Genomic DNA, 26987 nt, shown 5'->3' on the forward strand with positions numbered 1-26987 from the left:
GCGGGGGGCACATGTGGGCGGAGACTAGGGGGGCTTCGGGGAGAGCAGCCCTGGTGGTCTGCGTCTGTGCAGGTCCCTGCTGGGGAGCTTGACTTCCCGCGTGGCATCCCGCGGCGCTGATGCCGGGGGCCGGGCGGTATTCACCGCCGAAGAGCCCCGGAGGAGGCCCCGGGCACAGGAGCCAGCTCGGCTCACGGTGGGGTCTGCTGGGAGGCGGCTGGGTGCTCTTTTTCTATGCAGACGGGAAACTTTTTGAAAAGTGACTACAATTCATTTGTGAGTGGGCAGAAGTCCTGTGGACTCTGGCTGGGTCTGGGGTGACTCTCCTGCCCTTTGGGACTCCCAGCTTTCCCCTTGACCCCCAGACCCCGTCCAGATGAATGCCTCACAGGTCGTGGGGGCTTGAGCCAGGCTGCGGGAGTGTCCCAGGCTCTGAGAGCTCGTGTGCCAGGGAGCTGGGGACGTTGAGGAGGGCTTTTCCCTGGACTCCGGGGACGGTTATTGCGGAGGTCTTGGGAGGGCACAGATGAGCGGCGGAACCCAGGTGGCCCCGAAGTTGAAGCTCAGGCTGCGGTGTCGGGTGCCCTTTTTGTATCCTTGGCTACGTGAAAATGATAAATCACAGCAGCTACGTGGAAATGGGACATCAGCTTCTGCTTCTGTCTGCCATTTGCTCCTTCCTTTGTAGAGGGGATGCCTCCAGAGCCTTAAGCACAACCCCCACCCCCTGCCCCCACCCACCCCCACGTGAAACTCCAACCCAGCCATGCCCGGCTGCAGACCCACTGCCACACAGCCACAGCATGCTCAGTGGCCTCTGCACACTGCAGGCTCTGCGGAGACATTGCCCTGCCCTGGGTGGTAAGAGAGAACCAACTCGCTCCGGGCTGTCCCCTCACACGGACGGGCTGCCTGGAGGAGCAACAGAGTCATGTTGGACCTCTCTTCCTGATGAGGACAACGGGAGGTCCTTTCATGTCCCGGGGCTGCTGTCCCACCCCACACCAGGGTCAGTGGCAGGACAGGGGCCAGGGCCCAGCTGGACCCTGCCGCTTAGCAAGCCCCCTGTGTCTGTGCCCGGCCTGCACCCCCAACTGGCGCCTCCCTGGCCCCCGTCCCCCCCAGGCACCTGCAAAGCCTTCTTTCCACCTCTCACCACCGCACGTGCCAGGCTCGCCCTGGGCCACTGCGAGGCCTCAAAACCCTGCAGGCCGCCGCCTCCTCCTCCTCCTCCTCCTCCTCCTCCTCTCCCCACTCCCAGCAGGTTCGGGGCGGCTTCCCTTCCTGCTGGTGAGGGCCTAACCTTGAGGTCCCATTGGTCTCCTTCTGGCTCTTTCTCCACATTTTTCAGAGTCTGGCTTCACGGCTGGTCATAGAAGTTGGCAGGGAAGGAGGCAGCCTCTGCTTCCCACTCAGAGACATTTTTAAACGCAATGAAAAACATATCGATACAATTAAGTATTCCAAAGTGCTTAGTTTGCCACTCGCTAAGTTTACTTAAACCCTCTTTAACAGGCTCATTAGGAGCTGGTGAGCACCGGGAAATTCATTAACAGGAAGGCGGCCCCCTGCATTTGACTGTAAATTGGTATTGATCAGGGGCTGGTGGAGGCTGGGCGGCCGGCCACAAAGAGCCAGGTGTGGGACCAGCCTCCCGGGGGTGCCACGGCAGTGGCGCTGGGCAGGTGACGGTGGCTGCTGACCCCCGGTGCCCGTGTAAGCTGCTGGCTCTGCGCAGCTGCCGCTTCAGGTGGGCCGCACTGCGCGGCGGTTCAGGGTGGTGACGCTGCGAGGCGGGGACGGGGGAGAGGGTGAAGAAGAGCGAGAGAAGGAGGGAGAGAACCGGGGGAGCGACGCTTCCTCGCCCACTGGGTGTCTGCTGTGGCCAGGCTGAGGCACCTAGGGAGTTGCCCCCCTAGTGGACGGCCTCTCAGGAGATCCTGGCCACCCTCTGGGAACCTGGAATCCTCCAAGCATCGTCTTTCTCGCCTGCATCTTCGGAGAGAGGTGCTGAGCCCTCCCTCATGGACACGGGGTCCCGGGAGGCAGCCTTCACCAGGGACCTGCCCAGGAAACCAGCAGATGCCCAGGTAAGCCCCCAGGACACCTCTCGGGTCTCTGGTCTGCAGTTCCTCGTCTGGCCTCGGGAGCAAGGAGTTGTCCAGCTCCCGGAGAAGAAGGAGGCTGGTCCTGCGAGTGGGGTGCTGGGCAGGGCGCCCCCCCCAAGGTTCCTCTCTCCACCCAGCCCTCTCTGGGCCTGGCTGGGATGAGGTGACCCAGGGGGACAGGAAAGTGTTGGCTTTGAAAGTCTGGGACATGGATGATGCCTCCCTGCTCTGGGGTGAGGGTGGGGGGCAGCCTGTCTCTTCCATGGACGCAAAACCGAGCTACTGCTGGGGCCAGGGACAGGCGCTCGAGACTTTCTGGGGCTCACTGTCCACTTCTGCCTTTCTGGATCATGTGAGTGTGTGAGACAGACAGAGAGAGATGGATTCAGGGATGGAGGGACGCCGAGGTCAGAAGGGGGCAGGGAGTCCTGGGCCCCTGGGGGTGGCTGGACACCAGGCAGCAGTGGCAGGAAGGCTGTCCTGCTCACACAGAGAGGGCTCCGGCAGTAGACACCAGGGAAGAAGTTACACTGCCTCTGAGCTGCCTTCTCTACATCGCAGTGGGGTCAGCTTCTACCGGGGCGGCGTCCCGGGGTCTTGGAACTGCATACAGACTGCCTGCTTGGGAAACATACTTCTTTATATGCCCATATGGACCTGCTAAGCTATGGAATGTAAAGAAGTATGTATCTCAGGCCGGGACCTCTCTCGCCGCACTGAGGGGCACTCCACACCACGGGGGCCGCTGCGGCCGACAGCCAGCCAGGCGGCTGTGGTGGGGGTGAGGCTGGGGCGGCAGGCTGCCTGGGCGTTGGTGGACGGTCGTGTCCCCGCCAGCATTGTTCTGTCACTTTGCCTGTGTCAGCAGGTGGAAGTGCTCACCAGACATTAAATATTCAGCTTGCTGACTGCGGCAGAGGGGAGGCAGCCTCCGGCAGGCGCGGGGTCCGGCGCGGGGCTGGTGAGGGCTGGGGGGTCAGGGCCGTGGCTGGAGAGCACGGAGTGGTGGCGGCGGCTCTGGGGGCTCCACTGATGGCCATCCTGGAAGAGGCCATCAGCCGGCAGAAAGGGCCGTGTGTGGCCAGGGCAGAAACTGCTCAGAGGCACAAGACAAGAGCGAGTTTGGAAAAGGGCAGGTGGCTGGATGCAGAAAGGAGGGAGAGGCTGGGCAGCACATGGTAGAGTCTGTGGAGGGAAGGCACCTCCTGCACCTGCATCCAGCCCTCCCGGCTGTAGGGCAAGGCAGAGGAACTCGGAGGCATGTAGCCTCCAAGGAAGGTGCAGCCCACACGAGATGCTGGGGACGCAGGCAGGGTCAGGGCCACCACTGCCCTTAGGCCCCACTCCTCTGCCGAGGGCACCTGGGACAGGGTCAGAGGAGCTGAGTCTGTGCAGCCCTGAACCCACAGCCCACCCCAGGGGCCTGGGAGCCATTCGATTTTGCCAAATGTCTGGCTCGTGCCGCCCCAACCTGTACCCCCACCAAAGCCCCGGTTCAGCTTTCTCTCTGTTCCGCCGAATCCAACCTGAGGCATGTTTTGCTGTGAATGCAGGTGAGGCTTTGGCAGAAAGCAGCGTGTGGCCTAGGGCCCCTTGCCCCACCTGTCGGGGGCCTGAGAGCCATCTGCTCTGCCGCCATCCCAGTCCTGACCCGAGAAAGGACTGGGAGGATGTCCTGGGGCCCAGGGGATGAGGGGGCAGGTCTGGATCTGTCCGTGAAACCCTTTTCCCCAGTGCTGGTCCTTCAAGGAGAGGATGGGCGGCGGGTTCTGGGGTCTTAGGCAGCGGCTGGGCTGCTGTGTGAGGGGCGTTTGCCCGGCTTCGTTTCTGAGTCTCAGATTGGAGGCGTTTGCCACCTGGGATGAGGCCAGGTCCCTGCCTGGGCACCCCCACCCTGCCACAGGCCTCAGGATTAATTTCTGGGGTGTGTGTCCTCTCTGCCTTGGCACTGCTCCAGCCACAGCGGTGCCCCTGTGCCCTACCTCCCGCACCCTGGCCTTCGGCAGGAATGAGGCGGGAAGGGACAGGCAGGCAGCCCCCTCCTGCAGCGGCTGGAGGCCTTGGGTCTGGGGGCAGCCAGGTCACCTGAGCAGCTGGGGCCAGCATAGGGAGCGCTGGATAAAGGGATTGGGGGCCGTTCTGAGCTTTCAGGTGGCTCCCACCCCTCAGGGAGCCTCGAGGTGACTGGAGGGGAGGGCCTGGCAGTCAGGGCTCCTGGCCTTCAGGTCTTCCTTCTGGAAACTTCGTTCTCACAGCCTCAGCCCCATCTGGCGTAGCAGCAAGGGGGCGGGTGTTGACCTCGGGCACAGCCTCCTCTCGGCCTCTGGACCCGGAGGGTCAGTGCCCAGCATCCGCTGACGTCATCTCTTCCCTGCCTGCTCCCAGCTCCGGCCACAGGGAGGGAAGTAGCCGGGTGTGTGGCCACCGAGGCTGCCGGTGGCCACAGACACACCGTTCTTTTCTCCTAGATGCGGCTGTCGTACATTAAAGCTTTATTGCAGGATGTGGTGTTTAAATAAAAGCATTAGTGTTTTGGAATTAGGTTTGACTGAGCAGTAAAACTGGAGAGTTCACAGGGAGAGAGCTGCGGCCTGCTCGGCGGTAAATCACCTCCAGTCTCTGATCTGCTGAATTAAAAATGAGCATTGCACGGACACCGCCCATGGCAGCCTGAGCCCCTCTCCCCTGCACGTGTGGCCTGATGGTGCTCCCCGGGGATCCTGCTGCTTTCCTGGAGACACTGGGACCCGGGGCTGGAGTCTCCCATGCGTGAATCTCTAAAGCTTGGCTCCCGGGCAGCAGCCAGGACGGGAACCCCAAACTGGCGTGGGGCATGGACACGCTGGGACTTTCCCCTGTGGGGGTCTTTGTGCCTGTCCGTTTGAAGGAGGGGAGAGCAGGCAGGGCAGGGGCACAGACCCTCACTGGCTATGTCTTGCCCACAGGGACTCTCCTGAGACGGCTTAGGCATGCTACCATGGGGGCTGGGACTCTCAGAGGGAAATGAGCCTGGACTGGGCTGAGGGGGCTGGACACGGGACACCCACCCCCTCGCCTGCCAGCTCGGGAACCCAGGTGGGTTTGTGTGGCCATGAGGAGGTGGCCAGTGCCGGTGTCTCTCACTCCCTAGAGCAGGTAGCACCAGGTGTAGGCTTCTGGGTTTCCCAGAACACTCTGGAAACTGCCCCACGGTGATCAGAGGCTGGGCCAGGCTCCCGCTCGTGGAAACAGCCGCTGCAGAAATTGTGGAGCTCATAAATTCAGCGGACCAAATTAGTTACCTTTTTCTATCCTATGGCTCACAAAAGCTAGCTATGCTCCAGGCACTGTTTCCACCTGTGAGTGAGACCAGCTCTGGGTCCTGGAGCTTGCACGAAGGAGAAGGACGGTCTTTGGGAAGGGACGGCCCCGCTGCTGTGCCTGCACGCGTGTGTCACGATGAGTGGTCTTGCATTTCTGCAGCCAGGGGGCCGAGGACATGGTGGCACCCCCTTCTAAAGAGGGGGTCGCTGGTGATTCTGGCTTAGTAGTGCATTCAAGTGCAATACAGCGTTTTATTGCACAAGCATTCAAAGCAGGCGCAGCGGCTGGTGAGAGCATTCGCGAGAGGTGCGTCGGCAGTCTGTGAAACTGTCGGGCTCACATGAGGAACGTTGCGTCGAAGAATAAACTGCTATCAAGCATGATTAGATTGACCCACAGGACGGATATTTTAGATGCCGCAGCCGGAGTCAATCAAAATGAACATCGCTTGAATTGCAAATTTTACCCAAAAAATGCTCTAAAGTAAAAATGAGAGAACCTGAGTGGCCCGAGCCATCTTCAGGGCCAGGGTTTGGCTGGGCAGTGCTGGCCTGGAGGGTTTCTGGGCAGGGATGGCCGGAGGTGGGCGGGGCGGTGCAATGGCGTGAGTCGCTGCCACCCTCGCATGAAGGGTAACCCAGCAACCTGAGGGGTTTTGTGCTGACTCAGCCCCGCCGTGCACGTCCGACTGCAGAGGCCTCCCGTGCTCTCTGCAGCCCTGCTCCTGCCTTTGATGCCCCCGGGCAGGATGCTGACCTCGGGGTGGCTGGGCTTGGGCCCCAGCAAGGGAGGCTCTTGGACAGGAGCACAGGGCTTTGTGAGGGGCCCTGGCCTTGCCCACTGTCCTTGGCCAACCAGCAGCCTCTGTCCCTGTGAACTGGAGGCATCGCACCCAGGAAGAGCTGGGCATGGCTTTTGGGAAGGGAAGGCACCCGCAGACAGTATCAGCAGCTCCCAGAGCCTCGTGCTGTCTGCTCCTTCCTGAGGTCCCAGGCCCAGCTGGCCAGAGCTTGGGGCTGGGAGGGCCCTCCCCGGAGGCCCCTGGGTGCCCAGGGAGGACTCTGCCTTTGGGGAGGACTCTGCCTTTAGTGCTCAGAGTCCCCAGCCGGCTCTGACCCCTGGAAGCCCGTCCTGCTGAGTGGGGAGGGGCGGTGACTGCAGCAGAGGAGTGGGGCAGGCTGCTGCCGAGCTGCCGCCTGGGATGCTGCAGAACACCGCAGGAAGCATGCAGGGCTGCGCGTCTCAAGGGCAGGGATCAGAGGGCCACCTCTGGCAGCGCCACCGCCGGCTCCCTTAGATAGAGGGACACAGGGCCGAGGTTCCCGCACAGCGGTCACCGCAAAGGCACTGTGAGCTCGACTGATTCACCCAGGTTTCAGAGGCACCACTAAGCCTCAGGCCAGGTCTGCTCCCTGCACCAGGCGGGCTGCCCCATTGGGGTGCAAGTGTGTGATGCTGAAGGACAGAGATGCTGGGGGGGACACTGGGCCTCTCAGGCCTCCTGTGTCTACCCCAGGGAGAGAACATGGGAGAAAGAGCCCTGTTTCAGGAGTGCTGGGTGCAGAGGTCACTGGCTGCTCCCTGGCCAGGAGGTGGTCACCCAGAAGCCCTGGCGGTGGGAGGCTGGGGTCCACTCCTCACAGGGTCGAGCGACTCCTTGGCTGGGACTGGAGGCAGGTGTGTGTGTGTGTGTGTGTGTGTGTTTGCCTGGGCGTGCACAGAGGGCGTGTGTGTGTTTGCATGGGCGTGCATGGAGGGCGTGTGTATGTGTGTGTTTGCATGGGCGTGCACGGAGGGCGTGTGTGTGTGTGTGTGTGTTTGCATGGGCATGCATGGAGGGCGTGTGTGCGTGTGTGTGTGTTTGCATGGGCGTGCACAGAGGGTTGTGTGTGTGTGTTTGTATGGGCATGCACGGAGGGTTGTGTGTGTGTGTGTTTGTATGGGCGTGCACGGAGGGTTGTGTGTGTGTGTGTTTGCATGGGCGTGCACGGAGGGTTGTGTGTGTGTGTGTTTGTATGGGCGTGCACGGAGGGTTGTGTGTGTGTGTGTTTGCATGGGCGTGCACGGAGGGCGTGTGTGTGTGTGTGCATGGGCGTGCACGGAGGGCGTGTGTGTGTGCGCGTGTGTGTGTGTTTGTATGGGCATGCACGGAGGGCGTGTGTGTGTGTGTGTGTTTGCATGGGCGTGCACGGAGGGCGTGTGTGTGTGTGTTTGCATGGGCGTGCACGGAGGGCGTGTGTGTGTGTGCGTGTGTGTGTGTTTGCATGGGCATGCACGGAGGGCGTGTGTGTGTGTGTGTGTTTGCATGGGCGTGCATGGAGGGCGCGTGTGTGTGTGTGCGTGTGTGTGTTTGCATGGGCATGCACGGAGGGCGCGTGTGTGTGTGCGTGTGTGTGTGTTTGCATGGGCGTGCATGGAGGGCGTGTGTGTGTGTGCGTGTGTGTGTGTTTGCATGGGCGTGCACGGAGGGCGTGTGTGTGTGTTTGCATGGGCATGCACGGAGGGCGTGTGTGTGTGTGTGTTTGCATGGGCGTGCACGGAGGGCGCGTGTGTGTGTGTGTGTGTGTGTGTGTGTTTGCATGGGTGTGCACGGCGGGCGATTTCTGGGATGACTGGGACAATGACCCAGAATATTTTTAACAGCGGCAGGAGAGGGGGTAGAAGGCAGCTGTCCCTGGAACCTGTCCCGGGGGGGCCCCGTGGGGATGTTTTGAGGTTGAAGGACGCCCAGGACAGTTGCACCGTGTGGCCCTTGTTGTCCTGGCAAGCCGATGCCCTCTGTCATGCCCAGATATGGCTCCAGGGCTGCATGTGTCTCCCCAGCTGCCCGCCCGCCCACCACGCCAGTATAAATAGTCCGCGTTCTCAGCTGTCCCATGGAGAGGCTGAACTCGGATGACTCTGCCGGAGCTCTAGGAGTGCCCCTGACCCCGCCCACCGCCTAAGTGCCTGAGGCCAGCAGCTGTAGCGGGACAGAGGCCGGGTGAGGCTCTGGGCTCTTGGGCTCTGCCTCTGTCTCTCCCTCCTCACCTGCCCCCTTGGAGGGTGTCAAGTCCAGGAGGGACCCAGCTACCTTCTGTCGTCCCTTCCCCAGGGCATGGCGGGGCCTTTGCCCGCTGAGAGTGAAGAGGGACAAGAATCCCCACCCTGGGAGTGGGTGCAGGGAGCTGCTTGGTTCCCTGGCCTCGGGCTCAGGCCTGCAGCAGGCGAGACTGTCGCTGGGGTCCCTGCTGCCCCTCCCTCGGGTACCTCCTCACCTGTCCCGGCCCTCCTCCCACATCAGCTGTAGCAACACACTCCAGAGGCCTTGCAGGCCCGAGCACCAGCTTGCCAGGCCCCTTCCCAGGGGAACCTGCTTTCCCTCCACCCTTAACTCAAGAAGTGACTCTCTAATGGTGGAATTTCAAACACCTCCAAGGCCTGTGGAGCTGATGCCCTTGAGTGTGGGCAGGAAAGGCCCATCCTGTGTTCCTCAGACATGGGGTGCTGCAGCCCACCTGAGGACTGATGAGGACACGTCCCGCAATGTCTCTGCACACTGGGTGGCCTCACTGAGCCAGAGGGAGGGCAGGGAACACCGGCAGAATCGAGAGCCCGACACACACTTGTGCGTGGAGCTGGGGCCTTCCTTGGTGTCCCAAGGCCTGCGGTGGCCACATGGACGCCCCTGTCATTTCATCTGTGGCCATCCCTGAGGTCCTGGCTTAGGGATCTGTTTCTGCAGGTGGGCAGGAGCGGTGGGCAGGTGCCCTCCCACCCACAGGAGGGGGCTCCAATCAGACTCTGTGCACCAAATGGCTTTTCCTTATCCTGGGACATGTGGCCGTTCATTTGTCCCCGAGCTGCCAAGCCCTCTCTCTTGACCTCGGGTCTCTCTGATCCTGTTCTCAGCCAACAGCCTTCTTCAAATTAAACCAGCTTTTACCGCGGCCCTATTTTTGAGATCATAAGACACAAAAGTCTATCTTGCCATTTTTGCAAAGAACAGCTAAATAATCACGTGTCCCCTCCCGCCCTGCCTCCCCCCAGCCTGCCCCCTGCTCTGTGGGTCTATTTGAGGCGAAATTTATCTCTAGGAAGGGACCCATCAATTTGCCTTGCTCTTTTGTTGACAAGTTTATTAAAAACCCGGGCAACTCTGTATTAAACTTTTATCAGTGTTGAGAAATAATACATTTCTTTTTTTGAATAGATAGAAAAGTTATGGATTTGGGCTGAGCGGGTCTTGTTCAGCATTTGGCTGAGTCAGCGTTGCTGATGATAAGAAACAAGCCGTTTTGGGGTGCAGGGTTTCCTCTTGCCTTTTAATTAGGGGTCTCTCTGCAGACTGCCCTGTGAGAGCCAGAACCCCAAAGGCTCCTGCAGAAACCCCAACGGGGGCTGCCCACACACACCAGGCTCACTGTAATTCTTTGCTATCTATTTTAATAATTAACCAAAATCTGGAATTAAAATTTAATTCAGTGGTGAATCTGAGTGCTAATAGGTAATGGTGCTGCATGGAGAAATATTAGGTTATTGACATTTAAATTTTAAAAGCGTCATAGTAAGAAACAAAAAAAGCATCCAGATGGGAGTTAGCAATGTCCTCCCCTGGTGGGAGGGGAGGGGCCCCTGTCCTGCCCCGCTGTGAGTGCGACTGGGGTTGAGGGGGGAGGAGGGGAGGGGCCCCTGTCCTGCCCCCCGGTGAGTGCCTGAGATTGTGGGGGAGAAGGAGAGGGGCCACCCTTGCCTTCGTCCTGGGTCCCTGAGTCTCTGTGGGGGCTTTGGCAGGGGCAGGGCTGTGCTCTGCAGTCTCTGAGGGCAGTGTCTTTGCTGCGGGTGTGACCTGGTGTTGGTTGTCCTTGAGGGGAAGTCGTTTGGTGCCGCATCTTCACCAAGGACGCTGGTTGTAGTGTCCCCTGTGCTGGGGCAAGAGACACCTTCCCCTGGGGGTCCTGTGTGGTTTCTGCCCAAAATGGCCACCGTTCCCCGAGGTCCTGGGTGAGGGCTTGTGGGTGCAGCAGGAGGGACTGTTGGCTTCCACCGCCCTTGAGGGGCAAGTGCCCAGGGACCCCGGGCCAAGCTCAGACCGGGCCATGGCATGACCAAGATTCAGGCCACACGGGGCTGGTGCTTACACATGGTCATTCACACTCCCACATGGAGGACCTGAGGCGCAGAGGGGCTGCAGAAGTCCCCAAGAACCCCTGGCTAGGTGTGTGGCACTCTGTGCCCGGGGTCCCCCTCTGCCCCACCAGATGTCGACCTGGGGACGGCTGCGGCTGCAGGGGAGGGCCCGGCGGTGCGTTTCACACTTGCTTCTACTTCCACCTTCCAGGGCTGTGGGGCTGCCTCCCCTCTAGGGTCCAGCGCAGGGGCTGGAGCCCTACCAAAGGTAGGAGGGGCTTCCGGGATAAGATGGCAGGCGTGGCTCTGGCCCTCCTGCTCCCCTGTGTCCTCACCCCTCGGGGGTCCGTGGGTGAGGCTGCTGCAGCCGCGAGTCTCAGTGACACTTCCTACCAGGTCTTTATCTACACCACTATTTGCTCCAATTATAACTAATTGGACACGTACTGTATCTTCATGGCATCTAATTTTGTATTGATTTTAACAGGGCTGCTGGTGCTTTCGGCAGAGATTGCCTGCAACTAGTATCCGTCGCTGCTTAAAAATGCTGAGTGTACTTCCCTGTGTGGGACAACTCCATCAGCAGATGTTTTAAAACCTGTTTAATTGTTTGGTTCATAAAGTGCACTAGCGGTAGGAGCTGCAGCCTTGTTCTCTGTAGCACTGGAGTCAAGAGAGGGGCAGGAGACCCGGAGTGGGTTTTCCGGAGAATCCACATCCCAGGCTCCAACCCCGGTTCTGCTGTCCTGGTGAACGGTAAAGTCACCAGAAACACCTGGGCCACCTCTCTGCCAGGCCTGGGCACCCAGCCGGGGACACAGAGGGGACCAGCCAGGAGCTGCCCCTCCCTTGGCGAGCTTGCCTTTACTCGGGGGGCGCAGGGACTCCTCACTCGATGAGGAAACCACAGTGGCAGCTGGCCCCAGAGAAGGCCAGGCAGGGCTGGCCTTCCCCTACCCGGAGGCCGCTGGAGCCCTCGGGGCCCGGGGATCTGAGGCCCCAGGAGCTAGGGGTGGTCGCTGTGGTGAGGGGATGCATGGGTCTTGGCAGGAAGGCAGCCCATGCCTGGGAGGCAGGAGGCAGCACAGCTCAGTTTGGGGAAGGCAAGCTCCAAGGCCGGAGAGCGTGGAGTGCGGGGGTCTAGGAAGGGTGAGCTCTGTGAAGCACCTGACCTTTGAGCCATGGGGCCCTTGGGGAAGTTTTGGGGCTTGTGGGGTGTTGGTTTCTTGGCCTTTTTAGAGAGAAAAGAAAAAAATACTTACAAGGAAGTTGAGGAGCCTCAGGGACCTCCCTTGTCAGCCCTCGCCCCATGCTGGTGAGACCCCAGGGTTCAGAGGGGAAGGGGCTAGAGGATCTGCCAGTGAGTGGGAGCTGCTGCCTGAGGGAGCAGAGCAGAACAGGGGGGTGCCCGGGTCCACAGGGGCCCCCGACGTCCTGCCCGAAGGATGGACCTAGTTCCGGCACGTCCCAAGAACACGAATTGTGGGCCTGTTCCTTCACATTTGCAAGAAAAGGTGTTGATCACACCCTTGGCAAAGAATGACTGGGAACCTCCCTAAGCCAGGCCACATTGGGGTGAGGGTACCTGGAGGCTGGCTGCCACCTCATGGGGCAGCATGAAGAGAGAAGGGCCTGGGCCCCGGGGCAGGGGACACTGCTGTGAGCCCCAGTGTCCTCCTGAGGGGCAGCACAGGACTGGCCTTGAGGTGCAGTGGGGTGTATGGGAGAAGACGGTGGCTGTCGGTGCTCAGGGCCGCACCTGGCACTTGGCCGCTCAGTGTCTACTCACAGCTCACGCCCACCACCGTGGCGGCTGCAACGCCAAGCTTGACGCCTCATCCAAGGCCGCAGTGGCCTCCCCGTGGGGGTTTTGCAGCCTGCCCCAGTGCTCTGCTGCCTTTCGGGTGAAATGACCAGTTTGTTTGCTATGTTGATTGGCAAATGCCAGACCTCCCAGCTCCTGATGGGATAGAATCGCGGCTGGGACTCGAATCCCCGGCTTGATCTTGTCAAATCTTCTGCTCCATTAGGAATATTGACAGGCGATAAATGGACAAGTGTGTGCTAGCTTCGAGGTCTTCGAGCCGTCCTCACTCCAGGGCCAGGGAGGGGTGGACTCTGGGAGCCTTGAGGTCTGCCCTGCACCCTCTGTGCTACTGGAGTAAGGAGGAGAGAGGTTTGCAGAGTGTGGGCTGATGGCCCGGAAGCCTCTCTGTTTTGGGGCGCGAGGCTGAGAAGGCTGGGGCCCAGCCCCGACTTGTAGGGGACTTTGGGGAGGTGGTCCTTCTACACGGCACAGATCTTTCTGGAGGGCACCGTGGCAGGGACAGTCAGGGAAGGCAGCTATGGACAGGTCAGAGCAGGCCTGGCAGAGGCTGGGGTGGGGGGTCGTCCAGCTCAGTCACTCGCAGAGGGGACTTAGAGGGTGGGCATGGTGCTGTGTGACCGTCCCTTTTGCCTGAGGGGCCTGAGCTTCTGTCCCTGCAATGTCAGGAGGGGGACAGAAAGGCCAGAGGACAGGCAAGCAGGGCAGCCCCAGGTGTGCAACGGGCAGGCAGGTGGCACAGGCCCTAGTGCGCAGCACCCACTCTGCCAACCTGGTGGGCGAGGAGCAGGTGCGTTCACCTGTGCTGCCCAGGACGGCCTGTGCTCCCAGATAGAAGCTCACACACATGGGTGCCACATCCCCAGCACTGCCGGAGACACTCTCCCTCACCTGTCACGGCTCCTGATGAACAGGGGCTGCAGGGAGACTCATTTTATAAAAGGGAACTTGCTCTCAAGGCACTGAAGGTGACATTGGTGTGGGGGACGCGGGAGCCAGGCGAGAGTGATGTCACGTTCGGACCTCCGTCCTGACACTCCATTCTCACAGTTCCCTTGGGCATGGAAATGCCCCTCAGCAAGATGCGGGCAGGGCTGCAGGTCTGGGGCATGGGGCCCAGGGTCAGGCCACGAAGGCCCCCTCAGGCTGTCCTCCCACCACCATGCAATGTGGACGTCCCTGGAATCTTCCCGTCCTGCCTACCCAGAGATACCATGTGGTGTCAGAGTCCATCCCGTCCCACCCAGGCCATGGCAAGCCAGGCAGGACGGGGTCCTGGGTGGGCTGCCCCATGGTTAGTCAGGGCCCAAGGCTCACTGGGAGGTCTGTCCTGCCTCTGCTCCAGCTATTAGCATGGTCTGGGAGGAGTTTGCAGGGGAATAAGGGCCTCAAACCTGCAAGATCACTGTGCCCACAGATGTGAGCCCCCTGGGGCGGGGCCCGATGGTCTGAGCTGTATCCCGCAAGATCACTGTGCCCACAGATGTGAGGCCCTGGGGCGGGGCCCGATGGTCTGAGCTGTATCCCGCAAGATCACTGTGCCCACAGATGTGAGCCCCTGGGGCGGGGCCCGATGGTCTGAGCTGTATCCCACAGCTGAGGCTAGTGCTGGGGGCAGTGGGCACTTGGTGAAGCGAGGGCTGTGGAGGAATCGGGCGGTGACAGGCAGAGAGCAGTGAGTGTCAGTTCCAGAGCATGGAGGCCGCCTGGCACCCCCGACCCTCCCCAGACCCCTGCGGGTCCCCGATGGGGGAGCCCGGGCAGAGCGAGAGGGTGGTGAGTTGCGTGTGAGCGGGTGTGTGTGTCTGTGTATGTCTGAGTGTGTGTGTGTGTTGGGGCGTGTGGCCCTTCACACCAGTCCCTGCAGAGCTTGAGGGAAACTCCGTGGGGTGGGGGCCCTCCGGGAGTTGGGGTAAGGGCCTGATGCCGGCCGCGAAGCCCCATCTCCATCGGGACTGCTTGGTGGAGCCGCCTTCTTCACCGACGTCGCTGTTCCTCGGATCTGGGAACCAAATGCTTTGCTAGAGCTGGTAAAATGGAACCAAATCGACTGTCCAATGGATTTGGTCCCCTTCAACCAGCTGTAGCTGTGCATTGATGGCGCCGTGCGGCCCGGCCGCAGGTCCCGCAGCCGTGGAGAGGACCCAGCAGGCGGCGCGGGGAGAGCCCGGCTCGGCACGTGGTCAGCTCCAAGTAAGTGAAGCCCTGAGTGCCGCCCCCGCCCCCGGAACACTTCAGTGCAGAGCCGGAGACCCTTCCCCCTGAAAGTGGGTGGCTGAGGAACGGGGTCATCCCCACAGCTGGGTGCCCCTGCTTGTTCCTCCTTGCCAGGGCACCATGAAACCAATGTTCATTGCTCACACGAGAGCTTTGCTTGAAAATGTGGGCTTAGGAGCTGGGCCCTGTGGGTTGGGCCTGCCGGGGGCCTGGGCTGGCCCCGCCCTGTCCTCTTCCCAAGGACCCTTCTTCGATTTCTCCTTTAAAATGGCCTGGACTCTAAGGCACCTCCAGGGACCCACAGGGGTGAGCACGGATGCTGCGCTGGTGACCTGTGGGGGTCTGTGTCCTCAGTGGGGAGGCCTGGGCCGGTGGCGTCTCTCCAGATGGCCTGAGGGGTGCTGGGCCTGGCAGGGAGACTACCAAACAGGAGCCCCTCAGCATGGCCCATGGCTGGGGAGGTGCCTGTGAAGGTTGCTGGGGCCCCCAGGGGCTCCCCATCTCCCCACCCTCTTGCGGGAGGCAGTGACGCCCATGTGCAGGGAAGCTGGGCCATCAACGGGCACAGCTGCAGTGAGCAGAGATCTGCAAGGGGGTCTGCAGGCCAGGTGGCACCCAGGACCCATTGGGGGGGTCTCCGACCACGTGCCCTTCCCTGGGCAGGGGCTGGCATGAAGGGGCTCAGGCTTCTGGGCGCCAGCAGATCGGAGGCCTGGGCAGGCACGGGGGCTCCTGCTGGGCATCTCTAGGCCTGGGGTTCCAGGGCCTGTCAGGAGTGACCCCTGACTTCTGCCCAGAGTGGCAGACGTGGGGCCTCCCTTCAGGGGCCACCAGCTGCCGGCCCCAGGGCAGGTGAGGCTGAGGGTCAGGACCCTGGGAGGGGTGAGCAGAGGGAAGGGGCGTGGTGGGCAGAGGGGCAGACACCCCCTGGACTGATGGACGGATAGAAGACCAGGTCTGAAGACAGTGGCCCTGGCTCAGGAAGCCACGGCTCCCTCCTCACACCCTGCCCAGCTTTAGTGCCTCTAATTCCTGGGGTCAGCTTAACCCTGACCTTGGCACCGTGTTACCACCCTCTTCACACAGAGTTGCTACGTCCCCAGACAGTGGGAGTGGCCGAGAGGCTGGGGTAGTGGACAGCAGCCCAGTCTTCAGCACAGGGCTGGGGCTGGAGTTTGAAGACCAGAGTGTGCGGGATCCATGGGCTCTGCTCCTGAAGGGCTGCATGGCCTCAGCCTTTATTCAAGCCTCTCTGAGTGGAGGGCAGAGTGGTCGGCCCCTGCTGGGGGTCCTGGCCAGGCACCGCCTCCTGGGAGCCTCCGGGGGCTTCCACTGCTGAGCCCTTTACAGGGGGCAGCCGGGTGGCCTGGGTGTGGCCGTGCCTTTCAGGGTGGCCTGACCCCAACCCCACCAACCCCAAGCTGTGTGGTGCCGGGGTCTCCTGCCAGGGACATCTGTCCATTGGGTGAGGCCTGGTCCTGTCCTGGAGGGGAGACTTTGGACATCCACGCAGCCTAGGACCTGGTCGGCCTGCCCTCAACCTTCCCTCCTACCTGGAGGGCGGGGAGGTGGCTGGGGTGCAACAGCTTGAGGTCCTCTGTCAAATACATCACCCGGGTGAGGACTCAGGGAACCACTCCCGGGCCTGTGGGAGGGATTTGTGCAAACATCATGCCAAGAACAGTGTCTGCTGTTGACCCAGCACCCGCCAGGGAAGGCTGGAGCCACTGGAGTCCCTTCCAGTGCAGCCTGGGGTTCCTGTTGGTCACCACGCCAGCCGTGAACAGGGACGCCTGCTCCGTGTTGCCCGCCTGGCCCTTCCTCGCCACCCACGGTCCCCGCCAGCCCGACCCTCTGGCACTGACACCTGCTGAGGGCAGTGATGCAGCTGCAGAAAGCCCACAGCTGTGTGGGAGCTGCCCTGCCAGGCAGGGCCTCGGGGTACCGAGGAGGGTGGCAGGAACGGAGGGGAATGAAGGCTCCGTCCCAGCCAGCCGAGAGCCAGGGCCTCCTGCTCCCGGCCTCCCGTCTCTCCTGTAAATTAAAGGATGAGATGAGGCTAAGACCATCTCCGGTGCTCCACCATGGTCAGGACGTCAGCTCCAGATGACTGTAGGACACTGTGGCTGTTTCCTGGCCTACCCACCCGGGGCATCTTCATGGGGTCCCCAGTAAAAACCACTGCACCCGCCTTGCCATCCCCAGGACGGGGCCTCGTCCACTGAAATCACAGTGCAGCCCGGCACAAGGCCACGCACAGTGTGGACAGACAGGGCATGTGGGTGGAGATGAGGGAACACTTGGAAGCAGCCCCCATGCCTGGCGGGCCACGCACGAGGGGCCGCACGGGCGCTGACCCTAAGCAGCCCCAGGCAATGCACGACCGCGGCCGGGTGTCCCAGTGAAACTTTATTGGCGGACGCGGGAATTTGAATACGTATCATTTTCATGGGTCACAAAATGGGTCTTTTGATTTTTTCCTCCTAGTCGTTAAAAAGGTGAACGCTGTCCTGAGCTCTCGGGGGCTGTCTGAAAGCAGGTGGCAGGGGGGATTTGGCCCTGGTTGCAGCTGCCACCTCCAGGCTAGATTAAGAGGATACATGAGCAACAGGTGCTGGGCACACAGGGCCGGGGACACAGGGTCACCAAGGGCGGCACTGCTCCTCCCAGCTCCTTGCTGCATGTTTGGTCAGTGTGCAGGTGGAGGCCCCAGGGCAGCCCTAGTGTTCACAGCGGTGGGACTGGTATGAACAGCCCCAGCCTGCCCAGCAGGAGAGAAAAACCAGGAGGAGGCAGCTGGGGCAGGGCAGAGCCTGGAGCCTCCAGGTTTGGGGTGGGGTTGTCTCATGCCACATCCCCTGCCCCCCCGCAGCCTCTTGGCTTTGGGCTGAACTTGCCCCCAGCAGATGCCCATCTCTGGAGCAGGTGCCCACTGGGAACAGGGCCCAGCCAAGCCAAGGCTACTCCCCAGGGTCAAGGAAGTGGGGTCAGGGATGGGACACAGCCCACTGGAGGACCGCAGTTTCGGATCCCAGGATCCCAGAAACCCCGGGTTGGGGTGCACGGGAGCCAGCTCTGCCAGGCTGGGCATGCTGTGGAGTGCCTGGGCATCAGAGAGGGTGAGGAGCTCACCACAGTCACACAGCCAGCCCTGGGCGAGCCCAGAGCAGAATGGGAACACAGGGCTGTCTGCCCCAGGGCTGCGTCTTCCCCTCAGGAATGAGCGGCCCTTGGCTGGACTTGGCTGGACTTGGCTGGGCTGAGTTTGGGACCCTGAGTTTGGGGGCTCCTGCCTTCAGTGCCCGCGCCTGGTCTCCATGCTTTGCTGTGTGTTTAGCTGTGTGGGGGGTCCCTGGAGCATCTTGCCTTAGGGGCTCAAGGGGAGAGGGGGCAGCAGAAGGGGGGCCCATGCTGGGGAACGGGCTTTATGTTTCCTGGCGCTCTGCCATCTGTCCTTTCATCTCCCTGGGAGGGGTGAGAATGTGGACCTGAGTGAGCAGTGGACATTGCCAGCTCAGGGACCGAGAGGATGGGTCTAAGTGTCCGGTGCTGTGGGAAAGCCTCTCCCCACCAGGTGCAAAGGTGACAGGAGTTGGCCCATCCCAACCTCGGCTGAGGATCTGCAGATCCTGGGTCCTGTATCACTGTAAGACAAGTCCAAGAGCTCATTAGAAATGCAGATTCCAGGCCCCGTACCCACCCCTACCCCAGTCAGAGCCTCCAGAGCAAGGGCCTGGGAACCTGAATTTTTACCGAGTGTGTTTGGTGAGTCTTATGAACAAGCCACATCAACCTGGTCCTCTTGGTGCCTGCTGGCCCCGCACCTGCCCTGCGTACACCTTGCTCAGGTCCCCTCCCTCTCCTTCCTACCTCTCAGCGGGCCATCTCCTCTGGAAAGCCCCCCAGCCTCTCAGCAGTACGTCTCTCTCCTCTATACTCTAGCAGCCGCCATCACACTCGGGACCCTGTTGGCTGCAGTGGGTCACTGTGGAATCTCCCCTCTCCCCGCAGCCTTGGGTGGAGGGTGGGAGGTGTGTGCAGTTTCCCAGATGTCAAGGGATGAAGTAACGTAGTCTGTGTGTGTGCGTCTCCTTGTTCTGGGAGAAAGTGGTGTTGACCACAAACAAGCAGAAAGAAGGTTAAATTCTGTGACCCCAAGCAGCCCCTGGTGAGATGCCAGGCACTTCCTTCCAGACTTTTTTTCCATACGTAGCTCAGTTCATCCCCATCCCACCTCCCACCACACACACTAAGGCAGCGGCCACAGGGCTGATAAACAGCCCTTTCCGCAGAGCAGTGCCTGGGCCCCCTCCTGTATCATCAGTGGCTCTGTCCACCTTCCTGCCCGAGGTCCTGGGGTCAATGCAGTGCCAACACGCCATCCATGACCAATGCGAGCAACCTCACTGCTGTCCACAAATGCTCCTGTGCCGAGCCCTGGGCACAACGTTCTCCAAACTCTGCTGGCTCTGACATGCCTGTGGTTCCATGGCATCACCAAAACCATCCTGACTTCCTTCCTCCTGAGCATGGGATGGAGGCAAAGGCCTGAGCAGCCTCCCGTGGGTCACCCACCACGCCTGCTGTGCCCACCGCACCTGCTGCACCCACCGCACCTCCTGCACCCACCACACCTGCCGCCCCTGCCGTGGCTCCCGTCCCTCTGCAAGGGCCCTACTTCCCTCTCCTCAGCAGCTCGCTCAGGCGCTGTCCATCTCCCACCCCAGCACCCTGTCCCTCCTCAGGTCCTGCTGACCGGGCGGCCTCTGGTCTGCAGCAGGGCACACGGGCCACCAAGCGCTAGGCTGTGGGGTCGCTTGTCGAGGTTGTCTCTCCCAGCCCCTTGCTCCCGTGTCCGTGGCCTGGGACTTCCTCCAGGTGTATTTGTGGAGGAAGCCAGAGAACGGGGGCAGGGTGTGGACAAGCCTCCGAGGGCCTGAACAGGAGGCGGAGTCCCAGGCAGAATGGCCAATGCGGCCTCCCAAGTTTCAGGAACAACCCGTGATCTGGAAGCTTTGGAAACTCTTGAAGACAAGGAGCAATGACCTGGGTTGGACCAAGGATTCCAGATCCCTGCTCTGCTGCCTCCAGTGGGAACACCCACACGCCCTCCCCAGGACCCCTGGGCCGACCACCTGGGTTTGTGTGTTTCAGTCCTGGATCTTGAGCCCTTAGAAGAGAGCCTGCTCCCACCCCGGCCACTCCGTCTCCTGCTTCATCACTTTGTGTCCACTTGTCCCAGCGTGCTGGGGGTGGGGCTGGTGCTCTAGGACAGAATTCTGGTCCTGGCTCCTGCCCTGGGTGTTTCTTTCCTGTAGGTCAGCCCTGAAATGTCCATTACTCACAAAGAGAAGGAAAATGCTCATTTGAAAGAAATTCTTCTCTTTGTCAATGCTGAGGCATTCTCTCAGCCCCAGCCCCACAGTGCTCCAGTGTGTGAAGGGCAACAGCTGACGGGGAAGTTCAGCACATCTGTGCTGACCAGGGCTGGAGGTGATGCCAGTCTGTGCAGCTGGGAACGCCTCCTCTGCTATGGCCGGAGCCACTGCTGAAGGGACTCCACCTGGCACCTGTGCCACCAATGGCCCCTGAACGGGTATCCAGGCCCACCCTTAATAAAGATGAGCTGCTCATTCCCAGTTTCAGACCTTGTTTATCCTCCCCAGCTCCCCAGTGTGTTCTGGGGGAGATCCCTCCACTGTCAGACAAAAACTTCAGAATGACAGCGGTCATCCCACCGAGTGCCAGCAGCGTTGGCATGTGCTTCTCCTCGTCAGTGCACCTCTTGCTCAGTCCAATGCCAAGCACTTACAGCTGGGGAAACACACACAAGCACATACACACCCCATACACTGGCACAGGCTCACATGTGCACACACCCACACGTGTGAACACACACACGTGCAAACACACACAGAGGCACATGCACATTCTCACACAGGCACACACAATGCACACATGCACGATGCACGTGCACACCCACACACATGCTTACACATGGACTTACCTGCACATTCCCACACACGGACATGCAGGCACACCCCTCCACACACACATATACGCACATGTATGCACAGCTTCTCACAGATACAGAAAGCAATGCAGGTACTCATGTATGTATACATGAGCACACATGCATGCACACAGGCACACACATGTGCACAAACATATATATGCACACACCCACACATGCACAACACACACACATAGGCACACGTGCACACACTCACCTGCAAACACGCTCCCATCCCCCCACCACACAATCACACAGACGCCTAATGCCTCGCAGCAGGTGAGACCACCCATCAGTAGGATTAGGGGCCAACAGAGGGTTCCGGCAGCAGACGGAGGCAGTTTGGAGAAGGGGCTGGGTGTGAGCTAAGGCAGACAGGGGAGGCTGAGTGAGGGAGGAGGTTGGGTCCCTGAGGTGGGGGAGGGGGATGGGTGGGAGGTGGCTGAGGGAGCTTCCTGGAGAAGCTCAGAATGAGGCAGTCACATGGGGGGTTGTTTGGGCTTTCCCAGGTGAACCCTGTGCTTCCCCCTTCCCTTCCCTCTCCCTCTATGTTCCCCTCCCCAAAGCTATGGCCCCTCACCACCCCTCTGCCCTGGCACCTCAGTGAGACCCTGTGGAAGTTCCTGTAGACAGGAAGTGGGATGGGACCTGTGGGGAGGTGGGGCCTGTGGGGAGGTGGGGCCTGTGAGAAGGCGGGGCCTGTGGGAAGGCAGGGTCTGTGGGGAGGCGGGGCCTGTGAGAAGGTGGGGCCTGTGGGAAAGTGGGGTCTGTGGAAAGGTGGAGCCTGTGGGAAGGCGGGGCCTGTGGGAAGGTGGGGTCTGTGGGAAGGCGGGGTCTGTGGGGAGGCGGGGCCTGTGAGAAGGTGGGGTCTGTGAGAAGGTGGGGTCTGTGGGAAGGCGGGGTCTGTGGGGAGGCGGGGCCTGTGAGAAGGTGGGGCCTGTGGGAAGGCGGGGCCTGTGGGAAGGTGGGGTCTGTGGGGAGGCGGGGCCTGTGAGAAGGCGGGGCCTGTGGGAAAGTGGGGTCTGTGGGAAGGCGGGGCCTGTGGGAAGGCGGGGTCTGTGGGGAGGCAGGGCCTGTGGGAAGGTGGGGCCTGTGGGGAGGCGGGGAGCCACAACACCCTGCCAGCTTTGCCTAACTTTTTATAACAGCTTGATTTTAAAAATGTTTCAAGTCTGTTTCAGTCTGTAGGTCCCTCCCATTGCTCTCTTTTTTTTTTTTTATAATGTGTCTGCTGAAGGACCAGGTCGTTTGGCCTGGGGTGTGTCATGCATCAGGATTGCTGGTGGCGCCCTCTTGGTGCAGTTCTGCCTGTTCCTCTGTCCTCTGAGCTTCCTGTGTGCTGGTGGCTGGACCCGGAGACTCCTCCCACTCAGGCTGCATCCCTGCAGCAGGAACCCAGGTTCTGTTGTGTCCCCCCATCAGGAGGACACAGGTCAGGGCTGTGCACTTCTGGAATGGTGGCCAGGCTTGCTGTGTGCCTCAAGCCACTAATCCATCAAGGTTGCAAGACAGTGATGTCCTGAGTCTGGAAGTTCTTTTTCACTTATTTGTTGGGATACCTTTATGGAAACTCTTCTCCTCCACGCAGTCTCATCCCCAGTGCCACTGTCCAGAGGAAGCAGGATAAAGGCACAAATCTTCTCCTGCAGCTGCCGCTTTTCAGGAAAATGCACCGGGTCCCCGAAGCCCTCCTGAGGGTTGGCTTGCTCGATACCACTGTGCGCGCAGGCCCCTTTCCAGCGGGAACTGTGGACAGCATCGAAGGGAAGACAAGGTTCCTGCTGCACCAGAAGCCCCTTATGGAGCAGTGAAGGATTTCACAGAACTAAAGATCAGGTGCCTGAGACAGGAGTTTTTAACAAAAAGATGCTTTGAAAGCCAAGGGGGAGGCTGAGTTATGAGAAAGCTTTGCACGACCGCAAGGAATACAGAGCCCAGAGCTGGGATCCGAGTCACTGCGGCACTAGGACAGAGGCACCTCGTCGTACGCACCTGGGAGCCCAGACTGGCCCGGCCATTGGCAGCAAGGGGTCCCCGGTGTGGGCTTGCAGCTTGTTCACCTTTACTGTGTCTTCAGGGGCACATCTGTCCATCTCAGCGAGGCTTCAGTGAACGTGCGGAGGACGTGGAAGCAGACACCGCACTGTGTCGGGGGCCTGAACACGAAGTCGGTAGAGGAGCAGGTCTCCAGGCACGGCTCCGGCAACACCAACGGGAAGCGGGCCACCTTGGAGAGCGCTCTTCCACTGCTGGAGTTCCTGGTCAATACGGCATCGTCTGCGTGGAGGGTCTGATTCGTGAGATCTACGCTGCTGGAAAACACTTCAAAGAAGCAGACTACCTCCTGTGGGCTGAAGTTCTCTTCTCCACCAGGTGAAATGAAGAAAAAGCCCACTCGTTTTGTAGAAGGTGGGGGTGCTGGCAGCCAGGAAGACCAGACCAGCAGGCTTTCTAGCAGAATGAACTCAGGTCTACATCATTATTTTTGTAATCTGGTAAGTTAATAAATGGTGACTGCCTTTGAATTTAAAAGAAATATGTATCATTATGGATTCATGAACCGAAACGTGTTTGGTAGGTCTCAGTCCACTGCAATTATTATCGTCTTTGCAGCTCAGATCGTCCTGTCTCTGGCCAGCGGTGTCTCACTGGGTGGACCCCACGTCCTGCATGCTCTCTCAGGGTCAGCTTGGTTGTCATATAATTTACATACAAAAAAAATGCACAGATTTTAAGTGTGAAGTTTGTAGAGTTTTAACAAATGTTGACTTTTACACTCATGCAACCACCATCACAACCAAGATCTGGAAGATTCCATCAGTTCAAAAACTTCCCTCATATACCTTGGCAGTCATCCCCCTCCTCTGGCCCAGCAATCATGGACTAGCCAGCATGGATCAGATCTGTTTCAGCTGGAACTTTCTAAATGGAATCATGCAGTGTGTGGGCTGTGTGCCTGGCCTCTTTCAACATCATTTTAAGACTCTTCTGTGCTGTTGTGTGTTTCCATAGGTTTTGTTCCTTTTCTTTGTTGAGAAGGGCTCCATTCTATGACGACACCATTGGCCTGCTGATGGGCATTCGAGAGTCTCAGCCTCCACAGGGTGCAGAGGGCAGAGGCAGGGCTGCAGGAGCCACATGGGGCTGGTTGCTGTCACTCCTGCCATGCTGGGTTGGCTGGGGATAGAAACTCAACTCAGAAGATGAATCAACTTGCTTATGTGGCCAAGAGGTCTGAAAATAGGGCTGGATCCAGAACCCAAACCATGTCATCAGAAATCTTTCTCCATAGCTCAGCTCCACTTTCCTTGGGGCTAGCTTCACTCCTAGCAGGCTGTCTGCAGGCGGAGCAAAATGGACACTGAGATTTCAGGCTTATATATCTAATCGGTGGGACAGAGAGGGAGGAGAGAGGGAGAGAGAGAGAGAGAGATGGAGGGGGTGAGAAAGATGCAGAGAGAGACAGAGAGAAAGAGACAGAGAGTAAGAGACGCACAGACAGAAAGAGACAGAGTGAGAGAAAGAGACAGAGAGGAGGGAAAGAGACAAAGAGAAAGAGAGAGACAGAGGGAAAAAGACACCAAAAGAGCAAGCACGAGAGAGATTCCTTTCAAGAAACCCAGCAAAGGTCCCAAGATGGGCACTCGCTGGCCAGGCTTGGGTCACTTGACCACTTGGGCTGGGAGGAAGCCATTCCCTAGAACTACCCAGGCTCCCGGATTGAAACCAGGGACCCGATAATGAAAGGAGGAGGGACGCTGGGCAGGCAGAGTGAGGCCACCCTGCACCGTTGCCTCCACAGTGTGCTGATGCCAGGCCCCGCGTGAGCGTCTGGCACCCACCGTGCACTGCCCTCCCACCTGGTGGGCCGACTCCCGCAGCCCCGCCGTCTCGATACAGTGGTGGGTGGGTGGTGAGCTGCTTTCCTGTGCTCTGACCTTACTTTATTTCTAAGAGTGAAAACAGAAAGACGTGAGTGCCAACGCCAGCGACAGAAAGCAGGCTCTGTGAACAGCGCAGAGGCAAGGCTGGCACTGCCCAAGCTGCCCGGGGGACAGGCACGTCAGGCAGGTATGGCGCTGTGGACTGCAGACTGGGACGTTTGGGGCCACTTTCCTATAGAGGGTGTATCTTTATAGCAGCTGTAATACACGTTTCCTCATTGGAGGAGAAGACACGCTGGGTGACCATCTGTGTGTCAATGTACACAGTCAATTTTATACATTTTCCAGGATTGCATTGTGGACACAGTGAAAGAGACCCCTGGGAGAAATGCTGCGTTCAGTGGAGACTGAACCCAGGTGGGGAGCTGGGGGGTGCCTCCTGTGACTCGGGGCAGGTGCCTGACTACCTGGGGTGCTTTCCAAGGAAGGTGGGCAGGGGCATGAGGAGGGCCCCTCCAGGGCCTCCGTACCTAAGTGAAGCTTCATCAATAAGCTTCTCGGGAGATGGCCAGGGGCAATGAGGGAGACAAAGGGAGCTCCAACTCAAAACCTGAGAGAAAAGCAAATGGCGAATGTGATTTCATAAAAATGTTTCACTGACAAATCACAAGGCTTTTCTTGCTATGGGAACCCCATTCCTCAGCTCTCCCCACCGGAAAAGAACCTGGTGGGGCGGGGTGGGGAGACCCAGTCCCACACGGGAATTTCTGGGTGGAGCGTTTCCATATTTTTCACACCAGCAGGTGGACGCAGCAGTGAGTAAATCATCTGCATCTTTTGGACGTGAGGCTGCACGTGGCACTCTGTGGATAATGCATGCACATCTACTCATCGCTTCTTTTTTGCAAAGTGTGCCTGTCACCCATAAATCCATCACATCCACGGCCAAAGGCTCCTTCAGAACGAGCCGAATTGCAGTTTCAGGTGTGGGGTCTTCTCTCACAGTCTCTCTTGCACACACACTGGCTTGTGCACGCAGGGACCTCCTGACCGGGCCCGGGGCGGTTGTGGATGTGTAGGGTCTTTCAGGAGAGCAAAGCTGACTTGAGGACAGACAGCAAAGCTGACTTGAGGACAGACAGCAAAGCTGACTTGAGGACAGACAGCAAAGCTGACTTGAGGACAGACTAGCAGCAAAGCTGACTTGAGGACAGACTAGCAGCAAAGCTGACTTGAGGACAGACAGCAAAGCTGACTTGAGGACAGACAGCAAAGCCCCGCAGCCCCTCGGAGAGTTCTTTTCATTCCCGGAACCAAGAGTGGGAGGAAATGGCCCCTAGGAAGTGTCTTATTTTCTCATTTGTTAGACGCCGCTGTCAGCCTGGGAGAGCAGGCACTCTCTGTTGTGAATCAGCCCAGTTGGATGAGCTCATGCTGTGAGGGCTGCAGCCCGCCGCCCCTGCACCCACTCCATTAGCTGTAGGGAGGTGAGCTCCGCGAGGGGCGGGCCGGGGCGCCACATCAGATCACTCCCCTTCACGGAACCCAGTCTAAGTGTGGGATGGCCCTGTCATGGCTCACACCAAATAAAACTGAGTCCAGGACAGCGCTGTGAGCCCCCACCACACCCTTAGCTGGAGGCCACAGGTGGCGGGGCTCAGGTCCGAAGCCCTTCAGCAAAGTCCTGGTGTGGGGCCTTGGAGAAGCCACCAATGTCTCAAGCCTGCTCTCACTTCCTCATGGGAGGGTCAGGTGGGGCCATGCAGTTGAAAGACATCAACATTCGCCACCCGCACAAGCAGCCTGGGCAGAGGCTGGCTGCAGGCCCCTAGTCCCCACCTCTGCTCCTTCCCCCAGCCTGGCCTGGGTAGTTGTGGGGTGGGGAGTCTGAGGCAGGGGGTGCTGGAGGAGGCCGTGCCCTTGAGATGCTGGGAGAGTGCTGATCTCCCGCTCCTGGATGTGTGGCCGAGGCCTCCTGAGTGTGCCTGGGTCCCGCCTGCCTGGGGCCACCGTCAGCCTCCCTGATGCTTTGAACACCATAGCTGCCTCTCCTTCCCGGCCGTTCCCTAGAGGAAAGTCCTTCTCACCCTGTGCAAGGAGCTCTTGGTTTGGGAAGAGACTGGACAGGACCCCCAGTGACAGCTCAGTCTGGGAAGGCAGCCGATCTGTCTCAGGCCTGGGTACTGGTTTATGTGGGATCCTGGGCACAACATTTACCTTCTGCACCCATGGGAAACCTGCCCAGGAAGCATGGCCCACACCAGGCAGAGTGCACACACCATTTTTATTAAGCAGAGTGGTGAGAGCGCAGTGGCTGTGAGGTCCTTCCAGGACCCCGCTTGTGGACAGCTCCCAGCAGCTGCAGCTCACTCCCAGCCCCAGCTGACTCCCAGACCCTCAGTGAGCCCTGGGCTGGATCAAAGTACAGGGACGATCCTGTGGGTGCACCCCAGCATGGCAAGCTTCCAGGAGACCCTAGACCCCGGCTGGGGGTCAGGAAGGCTCTCGCCTCCGTGCTTCTGAGTCCA

At 59.8% G+C, this 26987-nt stretch overlaps 1 protein-coding gene, 1 long non-coding RNA gene and 2 other non-coding genes across 4 annotated transcripts; all 4 read left to right on the forward strand.

The window, feature by feature from the left end:
- Positions 1-23: 23 nt before the first annotated feature.
- On the forward strand, positions 24-26396 carry LOC129138225 (uncharacterized). Its single transcript, XR_010154158.1, has 3 exons — positions 24-2090; positions 21813-24876; positions 25260-26396. It is a non-coding gene; the product is annotated as an uncharacterized LOC129138225 (long non-coding RNA).
- On the forward strand, positions 2733-2802 carry MIR1-1 (microRNA mir-1-1). The gene has a single exon (NR_035562.1). It is a non-coding gene; the product is annotated as a microRNA mir-1-1 (primary transcript).
- On the forward strand, positions 14351-14451 carry MIR133A-2 (microRNA mir-133a-2). The gene is given in 1 exon segment (NR_035666.3): positions 14351-14451. It is a non-coding gene; the product is annotated as a microRNA mir-133a-2 (primary transcript).
- LOC129138226 (uncharacterized protein MIR1-1HG) lies at positions 14395-20193 on the forward strand (the record flags this gene model as incomplete). Its single annotated transcript, XM_054674888.2, has 2 exons — positions 14395-14538; positions 19881-20193. Coding segments are annotated over 2 exons (378 nt in total), but the record flags the coding sequence as incomplete, so codon positions are not given.
- Positions 26397-26987: the final 591 nt, after the last annotated feature.

The sequence above is a fragment of the Pan troglodytes genome, chromosome 21, assembly GCF_028858775.2.
Source record: "Pan troglodytes isolate AG18354 chromosome 21, NHGRI_mPanTro3-v2.0_pri, whole genome shotgun sequence".
NCBI lineage: Eukaryota > Metazoa > Chordata > Mammalia > Primates > Hominidae > Pan > Pan troglodytes.